This window comes from Zootoca vivipara, chromosome 4 (assembly GCF_963506605.1).
Source record: "Zootoca vivipara chromosome 4, rZooViv1.1, whole genome shotgun sequence".
Classification (NCBI taxonomy): Eukaryota; Metazoa; Chordata; class Lepidosauria; order Squamata; family Lacertidae; genus Zootoca; species Zootoca vivipara.
Window position 1 is genome coordinate 87189665 of NC_083279.1, and position 17101 is coordinate 87206765.

Sequence of the window (17101 nt, forward strand, 5' to 3'; positions counted from 1 at the left end):
AAAAGGAGTAACCAAACTGAAGGAGAAAAATCTCTTTGACGGGATTATGAAACTAGTCCAAGAGGTTTTGGTTAGAAATAAGCATGTCTACAATGATTGGTAGCATCTTTCCAAGGTTTCAGGGAGGCGTCTTTCCCAGTCTAGCTGAAGATCCTAGAGATTGAACCTGGGAGCTTTGTGCACTCCCTCTGAGCTGCAGTGTTTCCTCACCTGATTATGCACCTATGTGGTCATTCCACACTTGGTTTGAATCCCTTCCACCTCAACTATTTTCCAATATGTGGGTGTTCACATCTTACCTGTACATTCAACAAGTGTGAAATCTGTGTACACACAGTCATACATTTATTCACACGTAACATTCAATGTACAAGGTAGTGTACGCAAGTTTGCTGCCACCAAACAGGTGTGTACAGTGGAGGTACTGTACAAGGTAGTGTACGCAAGTTTGCTGCCACCAAACAGGTGTGTACAGTGGAGGGCAACCAAGATGATCAAGGGTCTGGAAACCAAGCCTGATGAGGAACAGTTGAAGGAGCTGGGTATGTTTAGCCTGGAAAAGAGGAGACTGGGAGGAGATAGGATAGCCACCTCCAAATATCTAAAGGGCTTCCACATGGAAGATGGCACAAGCTTGCTTTCTCCTGCTCTGGAGAGTAGGACTCCAACCAATGGATTCAGGTTACAAGAAAGGAGATTCCGGCTAAAAATCAGGAATAAGTTTCTGACAGTAAGACAAGTTTGACAGTGGAAAGCACTCCCTAGGACTCTCTGTCCTTGGAGGTTTTCAAGCAGAGGTTGGATGGTCATCTGCCTTGGATGCTTTAGCAGAGATCCCTGCATTGCAGGAGGTTGGACTAGATAACCCTCAACATCCCTTCCAACTTTACAATTCTATGAGTCTATGATTGTTGAAGCAATTCCCTTTTACTGGTAACAAGACAAGGCTACAGACTGCTTCCTAAAGCACCTGTTATGGGTAGGGAACACATAGCCCTCCAGATGTTGGTTGGCAAAGCCTGCACTATCTCTGACCATTGGCCATGCTGCAGGGTAGGGATATCTGTGACCCCCTCCCAGGTGTTGTTGGACTCAACCTTCCTCCAGTCCCTGTCTACAGGGCCAATAGTCAGGGAGGATGTGAGTCAACAACATCTGGAGGAGCACAGTTCCCCAGCCCTACAACAAGATCTCTTTTTCTTGTTGTGAGCTTCCAAGGGGCATTTGATTAGCTACTCTTGGAGGCCCAAAGCAGAACTAGAAAATGAGTTTTCTGATCATATGTTCTTATGTTGCAAGTAGACCCAATCAATATAACTTGGTTCTGATCTGGATTTGCTTAACATGCTACCCTTTGGCTCAGCGAGCGCTCTCAGCCATTCAAAATGCATGGACCGATCAGAATTAGTACCTGTGTTCCATCTGGTTCCAAAGTATTCTTCTTGCAGATTATTAGAGGCCCCACAAGACCAGACTGGGTGTCCATTACAGGATCATTTGCTGAATAATACAGGTAGGTGAGACACGGTGGATCATCGCCCGTTGGGCCGACACTTTCAGGAACTCTCCATTTGTATTTAAAGGTCTCGCCGGGTTTAACATAAGCCCCCGGCTTCTGGTGCCCTAAAAATAAAATGCGGTGAAAAAGCACCCTCCCAGGCAAAACTCGTGGTAACACACACAGAATAATAAAAGAAGACCATTCAAGTAAATATCCTCATGGAAAGCAATGGGATTTAAATGCATAACTTTAGTTGGATCAGACCAATTTTCCCATGTGACTCCCCGTCCCCTTTTTGGATGACAAGCCGTATCTTCCTCTTCCTCTATTTTGACTGCTAGGTTGTTTAGCCTGTTCTTCATGCAGCTGTGTTACCTAATAAATTTGTACACTGCTTTAGGCATGCTTTTTTCATGAAAAAGGAGTGTAAAAATGTATAAATAAATATTGTTACATGCCACTCTAATCTCTGAGCAGTGAGGGACTCTAGGGTTCCTGCTCTCATCTGGTTTCCTTGGAATGAAGGTGGATGGAGACTGTGGTGTCTTTGGGATATAATATTTTATTTTATGTTAAGATATGCACAATTATGGTGCTGGAGGAGACTCTTGAGAGTCCCATGGGCTGCAAGAAGATCAAATCTATCCATTCTGAAGGAAATCAGCCCTGAGTGCTCACTGGAAGGACAGATCGTGAAGCTGAGGCTCCAATACTTTGGCCACCTCATGAGAAGAGAAGACTCCCTGGAAAAGACCCTGATGTTGGGAAAGATGGAGGGCACTAGGAGAAGGGGACGACAGAGGACGAGATGGTTGGACAGTGTTCTCGAAGCTACGAACATGAGCCTGACCAAACTGCGGGAGGCAGTGCAAGACAGGAGTGCCTGGCGTGCTCTGGTCCATAGGGTCACGAAGAGTCGGACACGACTAAACGACTAAACAACAACAACAACAACATGCACAACCTGACCAAAGGATGGAGGAGGCTCACAGCATGGACACCCCCAAAAGATCTTGCTCCTCCATTCGTCACAGCTTTGGACCCAGCACAGATCAATACCCCTCCCTCTCTGCAGCTTTCGGCCTTCTTTCTCCTTTTCTGCTCAGCTGTCACACACCACTCTGGCAATTGTTCTCTGACCTAGCAGCTAGTTGAGGGCTGGGCAAGGCTCCCCCATTTGTTCCATGGCACAGAGAAACTCTGTTGGTTATGCCAATTGTGGTGCTTAACTAGTCAGCCCAAACCATTACCTAGACAAAGGGACTGGTTGGGCAAGCGTGCTCTTATAGATTCTGCCACTTACAGATACTAGTGTACAGGATCGCAAGAAATGGAAGGAACTCAGGGCATAATCCTCAAATTCATAACAATATAAATAAATGAATAAATAATGTTACCATCTGCATAAGGGGCTCCTTCTGATGATTTGCCGAAAGCTACTCCATGAGGCATCATGCTGTAGTTCTTGTCAGCTTTATTGGCAAAAGTAACCAAAATTGTGTCTCCAACTTCAGCCTTGATAACTGGGCCTGGGGGAGAGCAGGGAGTAGAGATGAGCTGGTTTGGGGGAAGGGGATGCTGAGCTTTAAAAAGTCTCCCTACCTGCCCCATCCCCTTGGTTGGGGGCATTGCTCAGATGGAGAAATGCTCTCAGGGTGCCTGGCCACAACTTCCAGTGTGTGAGACACCGTAGCGGGACTGAAACCCGTGCCACGAAAAAAAAACTCAAAACCGCAAAGCGTACCGAGTATGCCAAGGTGAGTGGCGCCTTCTGCTTGCTTCTTTCTGCGAGTAAACTTTCCATCGGTGTAGGACACATAATGAACTTTCCAATACTGCCCTCCAATTCTATCATCCCCTTGTATGAAGAAAGGTGCTGAGTCGCTGTGAGAGAACAAAGTATTAATACCAGTTCCACACCTGACCACGGATTTGAAATGCTCGATTTAAAGCAAACAGGCAAGATTAGGCACAAAATAGATTTATCAACTTTTTTTTTGGAGAACCACCTTTCTTCCTGGGAGCTCACAGCTTCCGTTTTAGTCTCACAACAACCCTGTGAGGAAGGTTAGACTGAAAGGTAGCCATTAGCCCAAGGCCACTCGGGGAGATAAAGATGATATGAGAGACATGGAACTCCTGCCTAAAGCAGCAGTCTTGCATCACTTTCTTTTCACTCCTAAGAATTCCAGTTCAGAATATAACAACATCATTTTATTTCTCTACAAGTTATCAGGGAAGAGACAAGGAGGAGTCACAAGACTTCTTCTTTCAGCTGCACCCATTATTTGGTTTGTTTTTTGTTCTTATTTTTATTATGTATTTTGTGTTTTTCAGATTGTAATATTATGTTGTGAACTGCCTTGAGATCTACAGATAGAGGGCAGTATACAAATTTTAATAATAAGAGTAATAAGAATAATAATATCAAATTCTACCCTACTGATTTCAAACTCAGGTTTCTAATATTTAAGTCAAACAGTCAATTCCACATGGGTTTTAAAAACAACAGCAAAAACCTGGTGCATATATCTGAATAAGTTAACTCAGTAACCTATTTATTTATTAAACTATTTATAGACTGCAGTTTCATTTAGAAAAAGGTAGCATACAGCATACAAAATTACAACAAGGTAATTAAAGCATCAGTAAAAATGTCAGCTTTCAGCTAAAAGGGGAAAAGAGGAAATAAATAATATCATGACACATACCTGCCAGTAGCATTTAAAGGTTGCCCTGTGAATTTATCAAAGCCACCAGGTCCATAATCCCACAAAATTCTTTCAGCGGCAATGAAGTATCTTCTTTCCTGACCACTCTGTGAAGGCCCGGTAATGTTTTGACCGCAAGCCTTGATGTTGTAGAATCCCATCATACCAGCTACAGTGTAGGAAAGCACACACAAGAATTTGATGTGGTTTCACCATGCAATCAATTGTCCAATGCTGTAATTTCCAAACTGGGTAGTCAGGGGGCACAGTAGTGTGCCAAAAGAGTACCAACATCATGAATCACAAGTTGGGACTAAGGTGGGGTAGAAAACAACAAGCAAGCAAACAAAAGGAGCCAACATTATCAAGGGGTAGGAGCAATTTCCCCTATGAGCAAAGGTTACAATATTGTGAAAGGGGGAAAATTCCATGCTAAGGATTATTATTGGCTGAGAACTGCCAATATCATAATGCTGTTATAGAAATCTGCAGTGTGACTGCATTTGGAACACTGTGCACAGCTCTGGTGGCCTAACCTCAAAAAGGTCCAGAAAGGGGTCAACTAGAATGATCAAGGCTGCGATGGAGCAATGCCCCTATTGATGAAAGGTCGAAGTATTGGAGCCCCTTTCGTTTAGACTAGAGAAAATTTGAGTAAGAGAAGGACATGTTGGAGGAGTCTAAAATGATGTGTGGTGTGAAGAAAGTGGATAGGGAAAGTTTTTCTCCTTCTCTCATAATGTCAGAGTTTGGAGGCATCCAATGAAGCTGAACGTTGGAAGATTCAGGACACAGAAAAGAAGGTCCTTTACAAAGCGCATAGTTAAACTATGGAATTTGCTGCCACAGGAAATACTGATGGCTGTCAACTTGGATGGCTTTAAACGACGCTGGAGCTAGGAATGCTAGCCCTGTGAGAGGTCTTATAAAAACTCTCAGCACCTTTAACATGCTTCAGTAAATCTTTGGGGCAAGCCAGGGCTGTTAAAATGGCATAAGAGTGCTTTAAATGGTGTGAATGCGATCTAATTATTTAAAAGGGGATGAAGCTTAGGAGAGATGGGCTGGAGACAGAGGCTCAGAAAGTATCAGTTCACTGCCATCTTTTGTCTGAACAAGTGGCTCACTGGGAGCTCTCCGTGGTGCTGCAACAACGGACCCGCCTTGCTACGTAGCATGCCTTGCCCCATGGGCTTCTCCTGGGAACCAGAACACGGCATGAGTGCCAAGTCAGGTTGGTTAAAAGCTGGCTTTATTGGTTGTTTCCCTCTACTGTTTAACTTTTGCTTTTACTTATTTGTTTTTATTAAATTTCTATACCACCCTTCATCTGAGGCTCACAGTGCGGTTTTTGGTGTATATATATAAAAAATGCATAACATAGTAACAAACCAACCATCCAACCAAATACCAAAGCCACAGATCATTTAATTAGCCAAAGACCTGGGAGAGGAGGAATGATTTTGCTTGGTGCCTTAAGATATGTAACAAAGGCACCAGGCAAGCCTTCCTGGGGAGAACATTCCATAAACAGGGAGCCACTGCAGAAAAGGTCCATTCTTATATTGCTACCCTCTGGACGTCTTGTGAAGGATGGGAACACAATATCAACTTCTTTGCTTAGAAACCTTTGTTGATATGTCACCTTTTGTGCATTTATTTTATTTTGTTCCCATGTCCTACTGTAATTAATCCTGTACCCTCAGCCTATGCACACTGAAACAATTGCATATCAGTTCCCTGTTTATTCATCCTTCCAGTTCCTTCCCCCTCTTCTTTTTTTGTTTCCTTGGTGTTGAATATGTAATATGTAATATCCTTGGGGCAGAGACCTGTGCTCTGCTCTGTACAGCACTACCCACACTGATGTCGATATATAAAATATTACTAGCAGTAGTTGTTGTTCTGGCCCAACTGCAATGTCTATTGACCTTTCTCGAATGGTACATAGATACCTTGTATGTGATGATCAACTTGACAGGTCAAAAGCCACTTCCCAGCATTCTCTGCCATCATTTCTGCTGTCACAAAAGTGGCCGGAAAGAGGCTGATGACATCCATCCTGTGGCCTCTGTTAAGCAAGGTATGGCCGAAGAACTGTGCAGAGTGAACATCGATCTCGGTCCCCATCCCAAACAAATGCCAGGACACTAATTCACCAGTGCACATCTCCAGGACAGGGAGGTTTCCAAAAACATAACCGTTAATTGCTGGAAACATATAACACAATATAAGAAAAGATAATCCATGAGTTACAGCGATATGAACGACAGGGACATTCATTTTAAAATAGCTAATGTGTGCCACATTTAAGATTTTTCTTCTTGTTCTCTGTTTCAGTAACATGATGGAAGCAAAATGGCTTCAAACAAAGTCATCATCACCCTTTCCTCCTTTGTTTAAAGATAAAGAGTGGCTGGGGAAACATAGCCAGATGGGTGGGGTATAATTTAAAATGATGATGATGATGATTACAACAAGAAAGATATGAAATTTAAAGGTGAAAGCGACAGAAGAAGAGAATAAGAAAAAGAAAGAGCTCAGGGACAACCTTGCTACTCAAGCAAGGCACAGCTGGAACAGGAAGACCTTCAAACTCCTTCCTGCCCAGGGGAATCCTATGGACAGCCTGCCTGATGAGGGTCAGTCCAGGGGCTGAGGATGCTAAACTGCTCAGATAGATGCTGCAACATGCAGTTCAGGGTTTTACCACAAGGAGAAGCTGCACACAAACCCAGAGGCCCTCTATTCAAAGTCCCAGGGGCTCATGATGAAAGGCAGGGCTCAGCAAACTTATTCAGCAGGGGGGGACAAGGTCTGTCCCTCAGACCTTGGGGGGGGGGCGGCGGGGCGGACTATATTTTGAAAAATAAATAAAAATGAACCCATTCTTATGCCCCCACAAATAACCCAGAGATGCATTTTAAATAAAAGGACACATTCTACTCATGTAAAAACACACTGATTCCCGGACCGTCCGTGGGCCGGATTTAGAAGGCGATTGGGCTGGATCTGGTCCCCGGGCCTTAGTCTGCCTACCCATGAAAAGGCATTTCACAATGGGTTGCTTGCCTAACCTCTGCTTTTTTCCCATAGGAGCTGCTGAGATGGCTCAAAGCTGGGGAACCTGCCTCAGGGTAGAACTGAAGGCACCTAGTCCGGCTTGGCCTGCGTTTCAAGTTGTGGGTAGTAGACTAAAGAGGAGGCATTAATATTCTGACACAACCTCAGACTCAGGAAGAGCAGCCGCAGCAATTAGAAGTTGCAACCAAATATGGCGGCAATTGTAAAACAAGCATTGTTCTTCCTGTCCTGCAGCATCAGCTCACCGTGCATCTTATTGCTCAATTGGAAATCCGGGTCCTCTTTATCCACAGTGCTGGGTTCCAAGCAGAAAGTATTTATATTTTCATCCAGGTACCAGCTGAGATTTTCATCTATGATGCTGAACAGCAGAGCAAAGCTCTTTGTGGCATTGGCTGCTGGCACTGAAGCATCATCTAATGTTCCTAAGAAAGCAAACATGCAAAAGTTTTTTTTTTGGTAAACCCTTTAAGTTAATTTATTTGGAGCCACTTCAGATGTTCTAAAAATTCTTGCCTTGAAATCAATCCCTAGTAGGAAATCAGTGTGCAGACTCAAGGCTTAGGTACCAATTATGTATGTGAATGATGTTGTTAGCAATTGCACAGTGTGTTTTTTTAAAATTACAGACCAAGCACATGGGAGAGGCGTTACTCATGAGCAGCACAACAGTACATGGGGAAGGGCCAGGGCCGGCCCACCCATGGAGTAACGTGAGGTGATGCCTCGGGCAGCATAATCTACAGGGGCAGCAAACCCACCTTCAAGGAATGCATAACCTGCTCCTGCATTTATACTCCAGATTTCTTTTTGGAATGCTCTATGCTGTTTTCAGCATTTATAGACTCATAGAATAGTACAGCTGGAAGGGATCCCGCAAAGGTCATCCAGTCATCCTGCAATGCCGGCATCACAGCTAAAGAATTACAACTAATCCAGAATGCGGCAGCTAGACTGGTGACTGGGAGACCATATAACACTGGTCCTGAAAGACCTACATTGGCTCCCAGTACATTTCCAAGCACAATTCAAAGTGTTGGTGCTGACCTTTAAAGCCCTAAATGGCCTCAAAGGCCCAGTATACCTGAAGGAGCATCTTCACCCCAGTCGTTCAGCCTGGACACTGAGGTCCTTCTCACTGTGAGAAGTGAGGTTACAGGGAACCAGGCAGAGGGCCTTCTCGGTAGTGGCGCCCTCCCTGTGGAACGCCCTCCCATCAGATGTCAAGGAAATAAACAACTATCTGACTTTTAGAAGACATCAGAAGGCAGCCCTGTTTAGGGAAGTTTATAATGTCTAATGTTTTGCCATTTGTTACATGCTGTAAGCCGCCCAGAGTGGCTGGGGAAACCCAGCCAGATGGGCGGGGTATGAATAATAAAAATGTTGTTGTTGTTGTTGTTGTTGTTGTTGTTGTTGTTGTTGTTGTTATCAAAGAATCCCTGACAGATGGTCATCCAACCTCTGTGTAAAAGAGGATACCACCTTCTGAAGCGGTCCATTCCCCTGTTGAACATCTCTTTCTGCCAGAAAGTTCTTCCTGATGTTTAGTCAGAATCTCCTTTTCTTGTACTTTTAATTTGAATCAATTCTACTTTCTGGAGCAGCAGAAAGCAGCCCTTCAAATATTTGAAGATGTCTACCCTGTCACCTCTCAGCCTTCTCTTCTACAGGCTGAACATACCCAACTCCCTCAACTGTTCGTATCAACGTCATCTGCAATAATTGCACTTGTGTGTATCTGCTATAGACAGAACCAACTACATAATGCGATGGGTGGGAATGCATTGCTCTCCTGCCTTCCCAACACCATGCTTCGTTGCAGCTTCCCAAGAGGGACAAGGCAGTGGGGATCTTGGCATGGTGTGGGTGCAGTGGCAGAGTCAATCTGATGCTCTCACACTGCCTAACTCCCCACTGCTTTCCCCCTTTCACAGCTAAAGGACAGGAGCACAGCAGGTAAAACAGATATGAATTCTGAGAAGTTAGTTAAAAAATATCTTCAAGTTGGCAGGTCAAGTTGCTGGAAGAGAAAACTCTTTGTAAGGCTGCAATAGAGGCTTTCTGAGAGTCCTCTCTCCTTTCCCCCACTCCCCAGCTATCAATGGGACTTGCTGGGAGGAGATGGTTCTTTAGGTATCTTGGCCCAAAGTTGTTTAGTTGCTTCTTTCAACATAATAACTAGCAGTGTGAATTGGAACCAGAAATGGGCCAGGCTACTCAGACATCATGCATACAGTTACGACTGCTGAACGTATCAGAATTTGTGGGTGCAGACCTGAATGTTTTAGCCAAACCTTGCTGCCACAGAGGAACTTGGCATTCTACGTTCCGTACCTTTCTTACAAACCACCAGTGGCCCGATTAACCCAGTGCTGATATCTTTTGGCGTGTCGATATGCGAATGATAAATCCAAGTCAGGCACCATGGATCTGCCGATGTAGGTGCCATCTCATCCGTAACCAGCCATGTATATGTATAATTGGAACCAGGGAGAACAAAGTCATCGGCTTTGCTTTTGCCACCTGTTCCATCTTGGTAGAGGGCTCCTGAGGTGGAGGGGGAAAAGATTGAAGTTCTTTGTGCCCTTTTAGACATCTTACACATGAGCATTTTAGCTTGTGTTCTCTCTCTCTCTCTCTCTCTCTCTCCCTCTCTCTCTCTCTCCCCCCCCCTCTCGGTTTTATACTTAAAGTTGCTTTGATCACTTTTGCAAAAAGAGAAAAGGAGGAGAAGCAGCTAAATAAATATAGGGTGGCACTCAAGTAGGTTTTATTCAGAATAAACCCACTGAAATTAATGAACGTGGCTGTGATGTGAAGTTAGGCACCATTGCCCTGCCCCACCACCTGATACTGCAGGCATCCCCAAACTTCGGCCCTCCAGATGTTTTGGACTACAATTCCCATCATCTCTGACCACTGGTCCTGTTAGCTAGGGATCATGGGAGTTGTAGGCCAAAACATCTGGAGGGCCGCAGTTTGGGGATGCCTGTGATACTGGTATAAAAATCTTTGGCTTTTGCATAGCCTACTATACGAAGGTGAGAGTCACATTTATTACTCTGCCCACTTTCACTTCCAGCCCCACCCACCACTGGCATATGACAACCCCCACCCCCACCCCCCCGGAAGACTCCCTGTGAGGGAATGTGATTCCCAGGCTAATGAAGTTTCCATACTGCTGGAGTAAATGAACTCTTGGTCTGATCCAGCAAGCCTCTATTACGGGCATCCCCAAACTGCGGCCCTCCAGATGTTTTGGCCTACAACTCCCATGATCCCTAGCTAACAGGACCCAGTGGTCAGGGATGATGGGAATTGTAGTCCAAAACATCTGGAGGGCCGAAGTTTGGGGGTGCCTGCTCTATTACATTCCTCTGCAGACAAACTGATGTGAGCCCCCAGATCTGAATCGAGGTCGCCACTGTCAAATTTCCAACATGCTACCTCAACGACTATACTGGCTCCCAGGAGTAGCAGAGGAAAGAGAAAGAATCTGAAATAGTAGAAGAGAAAAAGCAAATATTTTGTTTTACCTTCAGAATCTTTCTCGTAGAAGACTCCGTGTGGATGTACAGAATAAGGCCGGGAAGCAAAGTTCTTCAAATGAATGATAAAAGTATCTCTTTCTTCAGCTCTCAGAACTGGACCTAGAAAACCTAGCCAAGATGGTTTGGGGATCTCCTGGGAGTACGCGTCGTCTGTGAATTGTTTGAAAATTGCTTTCTTGTAAACGCGGCCTATCCTGTTGGGGCCTCTTCTCACATACACAATTGCTTCTCTGCAGTAAATAAAAGGTGGGGGGGGGAGTTTAAGTAAATTTTCAATTCATGAATCATATGGAACGGATGAGGAAGATGAGATTTGAAACACCAACACAAGCACTCCATGTGCGGGAGCCAATCAACTTATGTAGGGGACAGGTAAACACTGAATGTCATCACGTGTCAGGCTGCTGCCAGCAGCTCCCAGCTAGTTGCCCAGGAACGTACAAGGACAAGGGAATGTTTCTTACCATCCGCTTTTTATTCAGTATTTACAGAGAGAGGCTATAGAACCCAGCCTCTTGGATAATGGCGTTGTCCCAAGTGAATCTCTACCCCTCGTCTCTCCCTCATTCCTCAATCTCATCGTCTCTCCTATGGGTGCTGCTACATGCCCTCTGTCTTTGAGCTCTTTGCTCCCCTACTTTTAAGGCTCGCTGGGTTCTGGGAGACGGGTGTGTGTCTGGAATGTTTTCTAAGGACACTGTGTCCGTCAGCTGTCGCCCCCCTGGTGCTTCCTCCTCCTCCTCCTCCTCCTCCTCCTCCTCCTCCTCCTCCTCCTCCTCCTCCTCCTCCTCCTCTCCCATTATTTCCCAACTTTCCCCCTCATCTGCTCCTGAGCTGTGACCTCCCTTTTGTAAATCTAAACTGTCTTCCTCTTCCTCTTCCCTGGAAGGGTCAAGCTGGGGAGGCAAGTCTCCACCATTCCTCCTCTGCCCAGTCCCTGACACCATGACATCATTTTACTAACAACAACAACAACAACAACAACAACAACAACAACACCATTTCACACATCTACTTCCACTAAACATTGGTAATAAGCAGCACAGAGAAGAGATGTGAAATGCTGGCAACATTGAGTTAGGTCCTGAGAGTGAATTTATGGAGCCGTTTCCCCCATTTCGTGATGACTTTTCCTTCATCGTCCCATAATGTAAACTAGATCTTGGGAAGCAGCAGCCATCTCTTTGTTTGTCTTCTCAGCCCCCCCCCCTCCCAACCTGGCAAGCGTCAATATGTACCTTGCCCTTTGCATGGCACATGCATTTCTTTTGCAACTCCCGGCCCTACAGGGCTCTAACCATACATGGTGTGTAGGAAACAAACACTGGCTAATGGAGCGGAAAAAGAGGCCATTATGAATTACGGTAGTTCACAATTCAATTGAAGAGGCGACTTTGCTGGGAATTTTGGCTTGATGTAATATTTTGACTTCAGCAGCTTAGCTTGCTTAATTAAGGGCCCCTCAATACATCCTTTTTATTGCACATTCACAATGATTTGTGCTCATGATTCGGCCAAGGCACAATCCTACTTTCACAACACTGTGCCTGAAAAGGTTTCAGGGCAGCCTTACTGCTTCATTTCCTTTAACTTCCTCCTGTAATCTTGTAACTTGTCATTCCACAAATTGCCCTCTGGACAGCAATTACGTTGTAGCATGGGGGAAGTGGCACACAACAGCTAATAAAACAGGAAAAAAAAACCCACCTCTAATACACTGTCATTGTGCCTACAATTAGGGTTGCCATATTTCAAAAAGTGAAAATCTGGACACAAAATCTGGACACTTTTTGGCAAAGTTGTTTAGCTATTTTTGCAAAATGTCAAACAAGCAAACAAACAACATCATGAAGTTTCTGAGCTATTTTAAAGGAAATTCGTCAAAATCTACACTTCCGACATGGGTTGCCATACGTCTGGATTTTCATGGACATTCCTGCGATTTCTGCCCGGACACTGTTTCCGACGGCCAAATCCTGTCTATGTCCGGGAAATTCCAGACATATGGCAACCCTAAACATGTTGCAGAATGCACCTACAATAAAACACTAATTTGGATGGGACTGTGAGTAGACTTGTCAGGTCTACATTTGATCTGGGGAATGTCTGCAAAGGACTGGTTAGTGCTTTGGAATTCTAAGAATTTGCTACGTCCAGCACTGCAAACCCTATTGATCATGAAAAACCAGAAGCAAACACTGTGCAACAACATTTTAACATGCAACAAAGAGTTAAAATAAACTTAGAAATTCAACTTTAGATGCCTTTTGAAGAAGAAAAAAAACACTGAAAATTTAGTGCAGATCAATATATTATTATTGCAGAAAAGCTTCTACCATTGTGTATAAGTGTTCCGTTTATCCATCTCAAACCACTCAGATGAAGCCACATTTAATCAGTGCTATAAAGTCTTTTGTTTAAAACCAAAGCCTGTGCCTCACAATGATTTCGTCTCCAAGATTACTTGCAAACACGCAAGCGTATACAGAAATCAAATTTCTCCACAAAGTCTGAAGGTCACACCAGGCTCAAAAAACATCGAAAACACCAGATCCTTGGCATTCAATGAATGTTTCATAAAGCATCCGTCTCCTTTATGCATTGATAATAAGAGATTTTCTTTTTTTTCCCTGCGCAAGCATATACATGCTTACTGACTCACAAGCAAGTCCCATTTACTTTAATGTAGCTTACCAGAAGAGCGCCTGTAGAATGGCAGTATTGGGTGCTTGACTTTAATTCATGTTGCACAACTAAAGTTGACTTGGTGCTCTTGGGCAACAACCGCCCCCCAACCCCAAATCTGACTTTCTGTAATAAGGAAAGTGATGGGGGAAAGGCACTGGGGAGAGTGGGGGTGATGCTTGCTTGTCAGAATGAATGCTTTAAAAGCTCGTATCATCTAAGCTCCCTAACATTCTGCAAACAAATTAGGATACAGTAAATGATTGATACATAGGTTGTCTGGTAGTGACCTTAATATCTCAAAAATGGATCTTTTTCTGTCCCAGAGATTTATGCCTGCAAGGAGAATTCCAAAGAATCGCCATGCAAGTGCCCCCTTCTCTCTGCTTACACCAAAGACCCTTCTCAGAAATCTATATTTGGGGTGTGAATGTGTGTGGGGATCAGCAGGGCCACAGTTCAAGACCCACTTCAACACATTAGTGGCTTGAAAAGCAGCAGAAGGCAAACTCCCCCCCCTCTGCTGTGTTTCAAGTCACATTGCTGCTTAGACCAGAGAGGGGGCAGATATGTCTTCACATTACCTGATTTCTTTCCCCACGTCAAAGTCCAACTCACTGATATTGTTGTCTGCACATGTGCTATCATGTGCGCATGCGCAGCCACTGCCTAAAATGTACATGTCGGTTTGATTATGGCTTCTATCTTCAAATCAAATGGAAGCTGGTTTGAAGAAAAGCAGAGCCGTTGTGAGGACTGAAGCGGTCCCCGCCTTCCCAGTGCTCCTGTCCGAAAATAGTCTGAAAAGCACCACCCTGAGTGGGACTTAATTCTTAGCAAGCGTGTTTAGATTGCAATCTTTACTCCTCCTGATACAAGTACGATAGCTCAACCATAAATACATGATCATCTTGGGATGTATAAGTCAAATGCAGTTGAATGGCAGTTGCACTGTGGCACTGAAGCGTAGGAAACTTTGCATTATTACAAAAGGACCGCAGCACAGGTCTTGACTCCCCTCCAAATCCCTTGGGATTCAATTTAATTTAATTGCTAAGTGTGCAAGCCTGTAGCAGTGCGCCTTAAATGCACATGGCAAACGTGAAACGAGAGGCAGCGTAAAAAAAAACTCCTCACATTGCCGTTTTAACCAGCCTATGTTTCTTTCCGATGCATTTTAAGGTTGCTTCAAAAACTTGTTTCATTGCCCAGACATGCTTCTTTGGAACAAACAAACAAGCAAACAACTTGGAAAGCACTGAGCCAAAGATGCACCATGTGGGCGAGTGTGAATTAACTACTTTAAAAGCGACAGTAGAAACTCGGCGGAGGCGCCAACAGGGACTCCTGCTTTGACTTACTCATCCTCTGTGAGATTTTGTCCTGTGATCAGATTCTCGCCGCTCGGTGCATAGTCCCAGTTCTCCTCCACAATTCCAAGGTAGTATGTTCTGGTAGCCGCTTCTGCTGAAAACAAATGCCAGAAGATTATTAGGCTGGTTAGAATGCAGGCTGCTCGCTTCACAAAAGACATTTGTGTGTTTCTTTGTGTGTGTGTGTGTGTGTGTGTGTGCAACTCAAGCGAGAGGCAGCCAAAATGTGCTCACCTCACCTCAGCCCTGCCCACTCACATTCCAACTAGTCAGACAGGAGGCAATGGACAAAGCCTTGCCCCTCCCAGGCAGCAATTTGGGGCTGATGAGGGGAAAGGCCAGGAAACCTGAGCCAGCTGGCCAAAAAAGGGGCCTGTGGTGTGGGGTTGCCATGGCGATGAGCCTCTTGCCAGGCTTTGAAGGCCCATGTGTGTGAAACTGTGACTTAGTGTTGTTTGTCATCCCTCGAGCTAAATGAAGAGAGCGCTTTATTTGTAAATTTGGGCAGTTTTCCCCCCCTCCTCCAGTCACGAAAAGGACAGTGCAGAAGCGTTATAATGGGGACTTTTTCTTCTTCTTTGACTCCTACGTCTGTCTGTCTGCAGGATGGTACACTGACATGCTCTGACAAGCCTCTCCTCGCTCTGTTTTCCACTAAGCTGTGATCCTAAACTGAACGCAACGGCGCTTGGCTTAGTGTTAATTAGTGAAACGAAGCTTGCTATTTCGCGAGTTTATGGAGAATCTTCCCCTCTCCCAGACTCATAGCAATATTGTGCTGTGACAGACTGCATATAAATTGACATCCTCGATGGGCCATTGGCCTGATCCCCTAGGCTCATATTATGTCCTTATGTTCTCAATGTGATTTCATACATGGAAGCAAACATGGAAGTTCATTCACACATAAATGCTCCTCGATGTACGGCGCATCAGTATATCTTCCAGAGGGGTACCAATGCAAATCTCTTGCAGCAAAAGCAGCAAATAATATCACGGCACTTTATAAAGACTAACAGGTTTATTATGACGTAAGCCATGGGTAGCCAATCATGTGCTTTACAGGCATTGTGGGACTCTGGTTCCCATCAGCCTTAGCCACCATGGCCAATGGTCAGGGTTGATGGGAGTTGTAGTCCAACAGAATCAGTTGGTTACTCCTGAACTAGGCAGTCTGACCCAGTTGTATTAGGCCAGACTTCATGGACCTTGCATCTTCCAGATGTTGTTGGACTACATGTGCTGCCTGGGGCTGATGGGAGTTGTAGTTTAGCAACATCTGCAGAACGTAGTCATTGTGGCTAGTTGCTATTACAGTCATACCTCGGGTTGAGTACGCTGCGGGTTGCGTACTTTCGGGTTAAGAACCATGCGGTTCTCATGCGCAGAAGTGTTCTGCGCACTTCGCACATGCGCAGAAGCGCTTTATCGGCACTTCGCAAGTACGTGGAAGTGCCACTCAGGCTGCCTACTTTTCGGGGTACGAATGCCCCCCCGAAACGGATTGACTACGCAACCCAAGGTACCACTGTAATCAGTCGGTTGGATAGCTCAGTCAGTTAGGCAGTGTTTCCCAACCTTGTGCCTCCAGCTGTTTTGGGACTACAATTCCCATCATTCCTGACCACTGGTCTTGCTAGCTAGGGATGATGGGAGTTGTAGTCCCAAAACATCTGGAGGCACACTGGTTGAGAAACACTGAGTTAGAGCATGGTGCATGGTGCTGATAACACCAAGGTTGCAGGTTCAACCTGCTGGATATGCCTGCATTACAGGGGGTTGGACTAGCCAGGCATGTTCAACTCCCAAGAGACCTAAAGGTAAAGGTAAAGGTAAAGGGACCCCTGTCCATTAGGTCCAGTCGTGACCGACTTTGGGGTTGTGCGCTCATCTCGCATTATTGGCCGAGGGAGCCAGCGTATAGCTGCCAGGTCATGTGGCCAGCATGACAAAGCCGCTTCTGGCAAACCAGAGCAGCACATGGAAACGCTGTTTACCTTCCCGCTGTAGCGGTTCCTATTTATCTACTTGCATTTTGATGTGCTTTCGAACTGCTAGGTTGGCAGGAGCTGGGACCAAGCAACGGGAGCTCACACCGTCACAGGGATTCGAACCGCCGACCTTCTGATCAGCAAGCCCTAGGCTCAGTGGTTTAACCACAGCGCCACCTGGGTCCCCCCAAGAGACCTACTC

At 45.1% G+C, this 17101-nt stretch overlaps 1 protein-coding gene across 3 annotated transcripts in view; it reads right to left on the reverse strand.

The window, feature by feature from the left end:
* HEPHL1 (hephaestin like 1) overlaps positions 1–15116 on the reverse strand; it is a 34615-nt gene extending 19499 nt beyond the window's left edge. For all 3 annotated transcript variants that reach the window (XM_035116234.2, XM_035116233.2, XM_035116232.2), the window contains exons 1-9: positions 14897–15116; positions 10836–11080; positions 9634–9846; positions 7542–7721; positions 6168–6422; positions 4213–4381; positions 3246–3385; positions 2899–3030; positions 1412–1623 (exon numbers count right to left, since the gene is read on the reverse strand). In XM_035116234.2, coding sequence (XP_034972125.1) covers positions 1412–1623; positions 2899–3030; positions 3246–3385; positions 4213–4381; positions 6168–6422; positions 7542–7721; positions 9634–9846; positions 10836–11080; positions 14897–15069 — 1719 coding nt within the window. In that variant the 5' untranslated portion in view covers positions 15070–15116. The remainder of the gene's footprint in view (positions 1–1411; positions 1624–2898; positions 3031–3245; positions 3386–4212; positions 4382–6167; positions 6423–7541; positions 7722–9633; positions 9847–10835; positions 11081–14896) is intronic.
* Between the last annotated feature and the right edge of the window lie 1985 nt (positions 15117–17101).